This window comes from Sinohyriopsis cumingii, chromosome 3, assembly GCF_028554795.1.
Source record: "Sinohyriopsis cumingii isolate HCF-2022 chromosome 3, ASM2855479v2, whole genome shotgun sequence".
Lineage (NCBI taxonomy): Eukaryota > Metazoa > Mollusca > Bivalvia > Unionida > Unionidae > Sinohyriopsis > Sinohyriopsis cumingii.
This window is the reverse complement of record NC_142963.1, coordinates 76,900,568-76,913,244: the sequence shown is the minus strand read 5'-3', so window position 1 is coordinate 76,913,244 and position 12,677 is coordinate 76,900,568. Positions and strand designations below refer to the sequence as shown.

The window sequence follows — 12,677 nt, the reverse complement described above, 5'->3', positions numbered from 1 at the left end:
ATGGCTTGAACTTCGTGCCTTGGTACAAAGAACAATCCACATAAATAAATCCATTGGTTTTGTAAGCTACACAAAATCTCTAAGGGCAGACCATCTACTATTGAATTTTCTGCAGTATGGCTGCTCTTCACATTAAGTCAGAAATAATTTTAAAAAAGTGTCAAGTTCAGTCTGTGATGACCAAATTCACCTGACACTCTTAGAAAGGAAAACTATCAGGTAAAAAGAAAAGAAACACAATAATAAATTTGCACAACCATAGCAAATATAAGATAAGTATATCTTTCTAATGTATCTGAAGCAGAAATTCCAAAAATATGAGCAACTGATGGCAAACACCAAGTGTTCGATAATCTGAGACAGATATTTATTAACCTTTGATTTTACGTGAAATGTAATATATCCACGGAACAATATAAAATACATTACAATGAATAATGTTAATTGGGAAAGACTTCACATTTTATATATATCCTCGATATTCACTGTTTGCTTTAAAACTAATGGTAAAAAAACTTCCCATGTCAACAAGTATAATAGGCTGAAGATTCCTGATGTCTGCAAATGACAATTTTGACCTGAAAATTCCAATAACATCTCCTTAAAACATGTAAAGGATTTAGGAGACAATCAGTTGCAAAACAAATATAAATTATCCCATTTTATGAGTTTTCGTTTTGAAATTCACATCTGCCCATCAAAAGAAGAAAACATAATACAAAGTAAATGTTTCCTCCAACACCCATTGCAGACTTCTGCTTTCTGCTGACCTAGATGCCTGAAGACTGGAATCAGTCCAAATCTAAATTAAACTGTGAGAGACTCGGTGATATGAACAAAAAATTTCAGCATCTTAACATTGTATTCCCTGTATCCAGGCAACGTATTCTGACATTAATTCTTAAGACAAATGAAACTAAAGCAATCTTCATCTCAAAAACAAAATTATTTTAATAAAACAATTAAACATGCAGATTCCTTAAACACAAAGTTGTCCCCTACCCAATATGAAATGGATAAAAGAAATCAGTGCATATAAATAAAATAAAATGGAAAATGACATATACTAAACTGAAGCAAATTTCATCCTCCTGATGGGTGAATCATTAAACACCCTTACATGATGTATATTGATGATTTCAGTTGTTCTGACCCTTGCACTTTCATGGCATTAGCTGTACTCAAACATCAGAAGTGCACATAATGAGCATAGATTTTCACTATTATCAACTCCTTTAGCAATTCATCAGTATTGACTTATATTGTGAATGATATAGCAAATGCAATGACCAAGCATGGACTGCTAAGTTCAAACATCGAATACATATAAAATATTTTGTACCATCCGACAATAACTCTTTCCCCATGATGCAGCAAAAGTGTCAGCACAAAATCCTTTAGACTCTTTGAACAAAATGCAATACAGTTTTAAGAAATGTTCCCACAATAATACAGCTATTCCCATCACAATGACTATTACAAAAGTACAGCTGTTTCCATCACAATGACTATCACAAGTCTGTCAAGTCAGATTTATGGTCCTTGTGCAGATTTTTGTCTGTTATCTTTGTTCTCTTTGGTATCTGAAGATCCCATTAACATCTGAAGAAGAAAAGAAAGAAAAAAAACATGTAATTATTATTGTGTTACTTTGAGTAAGTTATCATAATCACTTGGAGGGGCTTGGGCTCGTGGTCAAAGGACACTTGGAGGGGTTGGGGCTGGTGGTCAAAGGAGCTTGCCTTTACTGATCACTCACAACTCGTCTCTGTCCATGTTGGTTCCAGTCTCATCTCGACAAACAGAAGTATATCAGAAAGCTTGCCATTAGCTGCCCATGGTTTGGCATTTCTTCCTGGGTTCTTCCTCCACAAAATACACTAGTACCATACATATATATAGCCTATCACGTACTGAAAAATGGCATGAAATCCACCCAACCAAGAAATCATATTACAACTGCTGTAGAAGGGGCCTGAGTGGCCAAGTAGTCTAAGGCACTTCCCTTAACCAATCACTGCCATCTTACCTCTGTCCCCGTGGTTCAGCCAATGTTGGTATGTGAGAACGCTTGCCAGTAGCTTCAAGTGTGTCAGTGGTTCTTACCTGGGTTTTACTAGGTACCTAGTTATATTGGCTGCCATGTACAGCCTATCTTGCACTGAGAAATGGTGTTAAACCCAAAACAACAACACCCGCTGTATAAACAATGAATGCTACATTAGCAGTTACCTGGTACAAACAATGATATTCATGAAATTAATACAATGAAATCCAAAATTAAGTGTTATGTACATTTATACTGCATGTGTGTTTTTTGTCCATGATTAAAGATTGTAAGGGTCATTTTGTAAACAACATATTACATAGCTAAGTTTTGTCTATGATTATAGATTATATTTTAAGACAGTTATTACTGAAAGCAAACATGCTTACTTGAATCTGAGTTCAGGATTTTCACTTGGAAATTTCTGGTCTACCTGATGTTTGACAAGTTCTTTATTAAACTTTTAGTAGAAGACCTAACCTTGTTTACAACTTAGAATGTTCTAGAAATGAAGTTTTGACCATCATCCTGGTCCCCCTACTGTTTCTTAAGTTTTTATATTAAGGTTATTCACATCAGATTTATTCATTCCAAACATTTGTAGTAGAATCAGTCTTCTAGCTGTATTCAGTTAAAATTTACGATGTATTTATTTTTTTAATTATTCATTGGAATTACAAAGTGCTCACAGATACTTCTGGACTAGATCACTATTTGAGAATTATTGTGAATTCCTTTAAGGGCATTCTGTATTATATCACTGTGGTAGATCAAGAATCAAACTATTCCTGGCTTCCATTATATCAGCACATTCAAGAATGGAATTCATTCAGAATACTCTTTACTTTTGGATAGGCATCATTTTACATAAAACTGAAAGGCTTTTATGCATGAATGAATTAATTTCTGTTCTGAGGTTTAGATAAATAAGACACATCTATGGTCATAAAAACATTTTTTTCAAGTCCTTTTAGGGCAACCAATACCTTGTTCTCACTTGTCTGGTTCATATGTAAAACCTAATTAACAGTCATGCTCACAATAAGTAGCAGAAATGCAATAAGTTTTTTATTAATTCTGTAAACAGTTATCTATTGTGTTCTGGCAGTAAAATAATAATACTAGTATACAAACCTTTTTTTGCTAAACTATTAATCATAGCTGCCAACCCCTGAGTACAAAATACTGACTGCTGATGAGAAAAATACTGATTTTCAGTAACAAATACTGACTTTTAAAATTTTAATGCATATGTAACTATCTACAACAACTACAACCATCAGTATACTAGGACAGTACCTTACTTAATTATTTAATGTCAAAGATGCATGTGTTGCACTAGAATGGAACGCTGTATTGTGTAATTCATGTATTCATCTCTGAATCAGTTTTTCATCTTTTCTTAATTCATCTGTGAAATTATTTGAAAAATATTTTTGCTCTAACATGCATTGACTAAAATAAATCTGACTTGACTTTTAGTGCCAAATACCTACAGACTGGTTTTGTTCAAATAAGAACAAAGAATCTGCAAGCAAAGATTAAAAGTTAGAAAACCAGTCTGCTCTCTCCTCACTAAGCCATACAGCTGCTATAAATAGAAACCAAGGTCAAAAGTTCAAGGTAGAAACCAGCATGTTTCTTAAAGTAAGGCAACTGCTATAAATAGAACATAATACTGTTAGGAAAGTGCATGCAAGTCTTCGGACAAGCGTACTCTTATGTCATAGTTACACTGGCACCGTCTTTTCTAGAATATTGTCTGTGGGATTAATGGGATGTTAATAAAAATGACAAAACAAATTGTTCATTTTTGGGAGGGGGATATATCGAAAACGCGTAATCCGAATACAGTTGCGCGTAATGTGTAATTTGGTGAATAAAAGTGTAATGATTACGCCAAAAGCGTAATTAACAGAATTATATGGCAGTTACCGAAAAGGATGAACTACATCACAGTGTTGGCTGAGGAAAAGAGACTCAGCCATAGTGTACGCAATATGTCACCATGTTATTATGGAAATTCCGTTAAGCATGAAAGAGCAAAGGATGCTAATGTTAGGGCCACTCTGGTCACAGTCAGTTAGAAATTATAAGTCAATGAGTGAATTGGCTAAGTTCTGTGCACCTTTAATCAGATTAAATATTTCTGTTATTGAAATCAGTATGGGGGTACAAAAAAACGGGGAGGTATATTCAGACTATAGTAACTGAAAGCAGAAGGTCCATTTCTAAAAGAAATTTAATAAATTGAACTTCGATCGAAATATATCAAGGTTCTCTCTGGTATTTATATATGTTGTAAGTTCAGGCTGTTTTGTTGATGAGAAGCAGCAAGCTGATGTTTATTAGAATTTTCATGCTCTTGTACGTCATGGGTGCCTCCATGCCCAATAGCAAAATCACATTACACAATTTGCAAAACATAAAGTTTTCTCCTTTACTAGATGGATTTACAAATCTAAAGAAGATGGCACAACTGTCCTTCCAATTCTCTTTTCTTTTCTTTCATGGAGAAAATTCTGAATCTTCTGCTTTCCTTTTCAACATTATTAGGAGTTGAATATTACAAAGATGAGATACAGTGAAAGCGGTAACTGTTTTCACAATCCAATATGGCGGTTAAAAACTGGCATGGTAGCCTCAATTTTTAATGAACCAATCATATTTTAGAACTCTATTCCTATATACATGCAATACATTTCTATCAGAATGGAACCAAGTGCCCGTCCAAAAGAGAAAATTGCAAGGAAATTTTTAATTCAATATTTTTAAATTAAAAAATGGATTTTAAACAAGAAAAATTTACACTCATATTCAGGTCCAAAATACAGGACAAATATGGGGAAAATGAGACACTTGGCAGCAATGAATTAATTTATGTTCAGGTTTAGATAAACAAGTCACATAAATATTTTATTTTACTTTAATAAAGCTGTTACTTCTACTAATGATTTCAAAATAAACAACACAGACTTAAATCTACTAGTGTGTTATTCTACAGCAGGTCTGGGTCTATACTCTTTACAGTTAAGGGCACAATGATACACAACTGAAAATGGTCATAATCACTAACATTATTTTCAAGTCATGGTAGCGCAACCATTACCTTGTTCACACTTGTCTGGTTCATATGTAAAACACAAATAACAGTCATGTTTCCAATAACTAGCAGAAATGGAATACATTTTTAATTAATTCTGTAAACAGTTACCTATTGTCTCCTGGCCATAAAATAATAATAATAAACAAACATTTTTGTTCAAGAATGCTATGATGTAGTCATTACTATGAATATGTGTCTTGGCTAATGTTTGTGGGAGAGAAATCACTGCTAAAACCCTTCTAGAATGTCATTATTTCTTTGGGAATTTGCTACACTGGACAACAAATTTTTACAAAAGTCATGTTACTGAAATAAAATTAGTCAATTCTTATCAATTTTTATGTGCTGAACACGAATATGACAGTCAAATTGCAAAATTGGCTCTAGTTTTTTTGTAATCTGCAAGAAATTAATGTTTACATAACGAAATGCATTCCAATAGTAAAAGGTCAACTGTAATAGCCTACCTATAAAAAATCAAGTCATTGACTACATCTTAGATTTCTTCGCCTGTCTCTTGTACAGCTGTTCGGGAGCATCTCTGAGGAGTGTCCAGCAGTAGTCAGCCAGCATTGTAGTGGACCATTTTCCCTGGTATCTTTGTTCCATTGTTGCGATATCTTGATGAAAACGTTCGCCGTGTTCATCACTAACAATACCACAGTTGCTAGGAAAGAAATCCAAATGGGAATGAAGGAAGTGAATCTTTAGAGACATATTGCAGCCAAGTTTCTTATACTTCATCAACATGTCTTCTACTAGTTCCTTATAGTTTTCTGCCCTAACATTTCCGAGGAAGTTTGTAGAAACTAGGCGAAAAGCATTCCATGCTTGTTTCGCGTCACCTTCCAGCAAGTTGTTGAACCGGTCATCTTTGAAAAGCTCTCGAATCTGAGGACCCACAAAATCTCCCTCTTTAATCTTTGCTTCGCTGAGTCGAGGGAATTTTTCATGCAGGTATCGGAATGCTGGCAAAGTCCGGTCAATGGCTTTCACGAAGTTCTTCATCAAACCTAGTTTGATGTGAAGGGGTGGTAGCAAGATTTTCTGAGCCTCAACCAGAGCTGGGTGTTGGATATTCTTCTCTCCAATGGCTACATTCTGCCTGTGAGTCCATTCCTTCCTCATGTAGTGCATTTCCCTTGCTCGGCTATCCCACTCGCATAAGAAACACATGTATTTTGTATATCCTTGCTGCAGTCCCATTAAAAGGGCAACTACCTTCAAATCACCACAGAGGTGCCAGCTGTACTTGTTATACTCAATGGAATTCAGTAGCTGCCTTAAGTTATCGTATGTCTCTTTCATGTGGACAGCATACGCTACTGGAATAGATGGAAGAATGTTTCCATTGTGCAAAAGCACAGCCTTGAGACTCAGTTTCGAAGAGTCCACAAATAGTCTCCATTCTTGTGGGTCATGAGTGATTTTTAAAGCATTCATGAGGCCCTCAATATCGGAACAGAATATCAGATTACTTTCCTTTCTGAAGAAAGGCTTCAATTGCTGGTGGCGCTTTCGATATGCAGTAATTGTGACATCTTCTTCTAGAAGATTCCATTGTTGGAGTCTTGATCCTAGCAATTCTGCCTTGTTCTTTGATAAGTCCAAATCACGAATCAGGTCATTTAGTTCTTCCTGTGTTATTCTGTGTGGGGTTGATGATGCACCACAGTGAAAATCTGGATCACTGCATGCTGATGGACCAGGAGAAGAACAGGTCGACTCACCTTTGTCTTCGTCAGATGAATCAAGAGAATATTCTGCTGGAGGTTCTGGAATAGGAAGTCCCTCACCATGTGGAACTGGTCTCAATGCAGACGGAATGTTTGGGTAGACTATTCTCGACTTCTTTCGCTTCGTTATTCCGCCGGAAAGAGGAGGAACCAAGCAGAAGTAACAGTCATTTAGGTGGTTGCTTGGCTCTCTCCACACCATTGGGACTGCAAACGGCATTGATGACCTTTTGCAATTCAACCACTGTGAAAGCTGTGTTGTACATGTAGCACAGCATATATGCGGAGCCCAAGGCTTGTCTTGGTCACCAACCTTGCATCCGAAGTAAAGATGATATGCCTTCTTCACTTGAGAATTGATACTTTTCTTCTGGTTGGCAAATGTCACTTCCCCACAAATATAGCAAAAATTGTCCGCGGTATTAACACACTTTCGAGGCATTACTGTTCTTTATTGTACGTAAATGGATAAAATAATAAGTTTTATGTAACAGTAGCTTGAACTGTCTCGCACAACGTCTAAAATATTTTAAATGCTGAACCTATCTGATTGGGCTTTATATAGTACACTGCTTACGTCAGCTTCAGCAGCCGCCTGGCATTAGTATAATAGGCCTACACATGTATAGTACACTGCTGACGTCAACTTACTTCAGCAGCCGCATGGCATTAGTATTGCATTGCATCAGAAAATGATGCAATCAACTGTGGATGATGTGAGCATGATGGTATTATGCAATGTTACATCATTATTCCAGATGTTGCTGCAGTCCTACTGGAGAAATTTACACAATGAAACATAGAAAATGAGGTATATGAATATCTTCAAAACGAGAGCCAATACAAATTTTTCACGGTTATATTCGTGTTCGGCACACCAAAATACTACAGATTAGGGCCTTTTCAAGTCAGTAATGATTTCACTGTTGACCAGTGCTATCATAGTTGCCTGGTGTTTATGTACATGGACCACTTTGCATGCCATATCAATCTAAAGAAGGAAAACAAAAGAGGACTGGTCATAATTATTTGGAATAATCATTTTGGCAAGAGAGTATGCATCTTTAAAGTAAAGAACTGCTGATTCAAAGGGAGATAACTCGTCTCTCTACATTCATATCATGTGGACACTTATGTTATTTACCAAAGTACTATTTCTTTAAGCACACAGTATGAGTACTTGATTGAACATAAAACTTATTTATTTCGCTTTGGCTAAAGAATCTCTGTAACATTAAAAAAAAACCCAACTGATTTCTATATTTACAAAACTAATTGTTTTGTGCAATGTGCCTGCAAAAATATCACTCACAGACTTTAGTAACTGAGTACTAAAGAAGTTTGTAGCTGCCGATTTTAATTTGTTCCTAGATCCCCATTTACATCGGATGTATCCATAGAGATTAGCTCCATTCATCACAGCCGCAACTATTATAACCATCTGGAAAATAAAGAACACATTAGTTATCTATCTTATTATGCATCAAAAAACATTCATAGAAATGCATCAAATTGTTCTATAAAAATCTACATCAGTTCTTTAAAGTCTGTCTGCTATCTACAGTACCTGATATATTTATTAACATGAAGAAAAACACACCAAAAGAAGTGAGATTTTTCTATGGTAATCAGGTTCGATCATATTAGCAACAAAATCAAACAATCTGGGAACAAAATTTTAAGAATGAAATCAATAAAGCTGAGTATTCAGCAGGATTTCAAAATATTTCACATCTGACATTGTCCCATTTTTGGCACCTAACTCTTGCCCCACCCCCACCCCCTCTGAAAGACAAAATATGTTTAACAAAGGTCAAATATTTTTTCTTAAGCTGGTCTATTTTCTTGTAATATATTTAGAAACAAGTATGTAGATAAAAATGTAAAATTGACCATCTAGAATGTAGCAATAAAAAACGGTTTGAATCTTTCAGATATCTTTATTCTTTTGCTTTCTTGCTTGATTAACTTTAGTATATTAATTTATATAAAACCATTGATAAACCTTAAAAAATTTATATATTTATAATTGTATATATTTATAATGACTTGTCAACAACATTTACAAATCGTTTCTTGAAAATACTTACCGACCATTTCAAGCTAAAGATGACTAGAGCTCCAAAAAAAAGCAATATCCAGATCACTTCAAAAGCTACAAGTGACAACCAGAATATTCTGGACTCTACCACTGTCACTTTATGCTGACTCCCACGCTGCAGTTAGAATAAAAAAGGTCCACCATAAATACATGTGCTTAAGATAATGGGAATTTGCACAAATATTTCAACACCAAACATAATAAGAGAATCAGAAAGAGCCCCATTAAACCAATGATTTTCCTAAACATGCCCTTAATGATCAGTTTGCTAACTAATGCCTATGACTCTACTGTTATGTGAGAAAAACCTATATAACTTTGAAAAGGTACTATAAAACTTTGAAAAGGGAGCTAATTCTTCTATCTACATCAATTGGTTATATTCCAAAGAAGGTTAGCAAGTTGTAGCTGAATATGTCAGGTGACTGAGGACATTTAGCTTTTAACAGAAATGGCAAACATAGAATAGAACAAGAGGCCCAATGGACTGAGATCACTCACCTAGCTAACATCTACTTCAAAGTAAAATTTCAGGGCAGTTTGCAAAGAAATTTTGGTCAAAGACATTATAATGCTTTTTAACATTTCTAGGTTTTCTCTATGTCTTTTTTTTAAGTAATGGCAGGCATACTCGATGACAGACTGGCATCATTTGTGCAAACTCAACAGACCTTATGGCAGAATGCACAGCCTAAGTAGGCAGCATATTTGCATATTTAACACATACAGTTTAACTAAAACTGCATCAAGTTTGATCAAATTCAGTTACTAAGATGCTTGATGTGTTCAAAAGGCATAATTAACATCTGGATGATCAAGACTCAGTATCACAGCATAAGCTTTGTGTTTTGCAGTGTTCACAAGATATCCCATCAAAATGTGAAGAAAAAGAATGCAATTCCAAACCTGAGATTAAAATACCTAAATTACCAGATTCTTATTTTGGACCTCTGAAGATGCTATGAAATTTGGTCAATCAGTGTTGACCAGTTTTAGAGAAGTATTTTAAGGCTCTTTCTAAGTTTATTAAACTTATAGTAAATCATCAAACCTTGAAGTCTTTTATATCAACATCAGCTTATGCCATACTTTGGATCAAATTCTGTTCAGAAGTTTTTGAAAAGTCATTTGATAGTCTTCCTATTTAAGTAATGGCAGCCAAAGCTGATGCTGAATTTACTTCATTTACAAAATTTAACATGCCTTAATACCAGAATGCTTTGGGTCAAATTCTGTTCACGAATTCTGAAGCAGAAGTCACTGAATAATTTTAAGGATTTTAATAAACTTATACATATATTTTTTCAATGGATCAGTCTCAGTTAAATAATGACATACTCATGCCAGGGTAATTTCTATCAAATCCAATCAGTATCTCTTCAGCAGGTTTGGAATAGAAGTACGCTAAAGGTTTTCTATTTTTAGTAACTGTGTTCCTATTTGATGCCAGGACACTTTATGTCAATTTTGGTAAAATGTATTTTTGGGGGGAGGGTATAACTAATTTAAATATGCATTACTTACCCACTGCTACTGCATAGCTTTCATTTTTTCATGTCAAAAATCCTTATTTGTTCAATATTAATAAATCCTCCAACAGAGTGGTGAACTGTCAAAAAGACCCAGTCAACTTGTGTGTCTCACAGGTTCATTTTAAAGACAGTTATCTCTTTCTGACTTTTTCTTGAATTTGAGGTAGCAGCCAGAACAGTGGAAAAAGCATATGTGAACAGACAATCCCACTGGAAGCTAGTAGCCTCCACTGCCCATGCTGTCTAGTATAGCAATGAAAAAATGTAAATGGATCAAACTCTGTTGTTGATCCTAGTCACAAACAAGCCCACCAGAGGCATTCCCCACAGTGAGAAACAGGGCTCCATTGTTATCAAGCAATGAAGAGACCACAGAAGTGAGGACTGCTTTGCCTGTCTTGGACAGACTACTATCCACTAATATGTTTTTCTTCTCCGGACTGTGGTGAACTCACAGGGTGATGTTCTCCAAAGCTGCCAAACAACGGAGTTTCAAGATGATGCAGTGAGAAGGTTCATGTGTACCTCCTTGATGTCAGAGGTACACTATGATGGACATGGTGTCAGAGGAGACCATGACACATCGATTTGTCAATGTAGTCCTGCAAAGCTAGAAATATGGCTTTCAATCAAGATTGTTGATTTAGAGATAAATTTATTCCTGAGACCAGTGACCTTGGTGAAGTATGCCCTCAGGCACCTCAGACTGTTAACTGATATAACAGTGAACAAATAGGTTTGAGGGTTGGGTGCATGCATTAGGACCTCAGTCAGGAATCTGTCCCAATTCATCCACCAGCAGAAAGTACTAGAGAATCGGGGTTCCCAGCAATAATAGTCAAGACGCTATCACTCCAATAACTTGGGTGAAGACCCTGTGTGAAATAGATATTCCAAAAGACAAAACTTGGAATTGAAAAAATTTCTGGTCCAAGCAAAACAGATGTATGTTCAATGCAGAGGGAGCAAAAAAAAAAATCAGAAAATAAGCATCTTTAACATCAGTGAAGACTGCCCAATCTGATGGATGGATCTTGTTCTGGATTGAGGAATGGTCTCCATCTTGAAATGTTCTTCCAGAAGAAACCAGTTTAATGCAGAGAGATTAATTAATGATACAAAATTTCCAACTTTTGTTGGTGGCTAGGATCATTCATGAGTACAACGCAGGAGACTGATCATCCAGAACCCTCCTGACTGCATTTTCTACAAAGCATATGCCACTTCTCCATTAACTTCACCAGATTGGACTGATGAAAGAATATGGCAGTCTTGATAGAGGGAGTGGCTCCTAAAACTTAAGTTGGTGATATGAACTTCTAATAGCAAAGACCCACTCATCATCCATGATGCTAGACTGAGCTAAGATGAACACCTACGTGGATGTGAGGAAGAATAATGCACAGCTAGAGAGCGTGAAAGTCCCCAGGGTTGCCCCCTGCCACCACCACCTGCTTGGGAAAGGATGGTGAGTCAAAGAAATTCTTTCCAGAGGCTCTTTAACTTCCATGATGTAAACCCGACTGATAAGATCTCATTTGAGGCTGTGCATTGGACTGCAGCTGTAATGATTCACTGGGATAAAAGGGAAGAGGGGATACTGATATGGTCCCATTCCCTAGTCTGGACCAGCTGGGCAGTCTCCCAATCCTTTACTGGTGTGATGGCAAAGTGTGGAAAGGGATGAACTCAGTCCAATTCCTATCCCTGTATCATGAAACCTCTGAGTAATGACTGGTGTAAAGTTGGCAACTGGTTTGAGATGATGGGTGGCCAATGACTGGTATGATCTGACTAATCACAGGAATGATCTGGTTGGAGACAAGTGGTGCACTTCCTTCCTCATGGAAGGCAACAACACGCTACTTTTAATGTGAGGGTGCTCAACTTCTCCTTTTGGATTGGTCTGCTAAGCTGCTGGAACATGGAATTGCTCGAGACTTCCTGGCTGAAGAACTAGTCCTCTTACAGTGGACTTCCTAGTGTTCTGTAAGAACAAACATGAAACATCAGACACTAGAGAGGACTGATGTTTCCTCCACCCTTTATACCTATGTCTGCAATCAGCTAGGTTCCAGATTTCATTAGTCCATATTGTGCAAAAAGTACAATGATTCTTATGTGTGCACTTTGAATATGTGAGGCAGTCTGGGTG

At 36.2% G+C, this 12,677-nt stretch overlaps 1 protein-coding gene across 1 annotated transcript in view; it reads right to left on the bottom strand.

Moving 5' to 3' along the window:
* Window positions 1-345: 345 nt before the first annotated feature.
* Window positions 346-12,677, bottom strand: part of LOC149803142 (Golgi apparatus membrane protein TVP23 homolog B-like) — a 42,210-nt gene continuing 29,878 nt past the window's right edge. The window contains exons 4-6 of the mRNA XM_089952763.1: window positions 8,980-9,105; window positions 8,202-8,330; window positions 346-1,602 (exon numbers count right to left, since the gene is read on the bottom strand). Of these exons, the coding sequence (XP_089808889.1) occupies window positions 1,534-1,602; window positions 8,202-8,330; window positions 8,980-9,105 (324 nt within the window). The 3' untranslated portion in view covers window positions 346-1,533. The remainder of the gene's footprint in view (window positions 1,603-8,201; window positions 8,331-8,979; window positions 9,106-12,677) is intronic.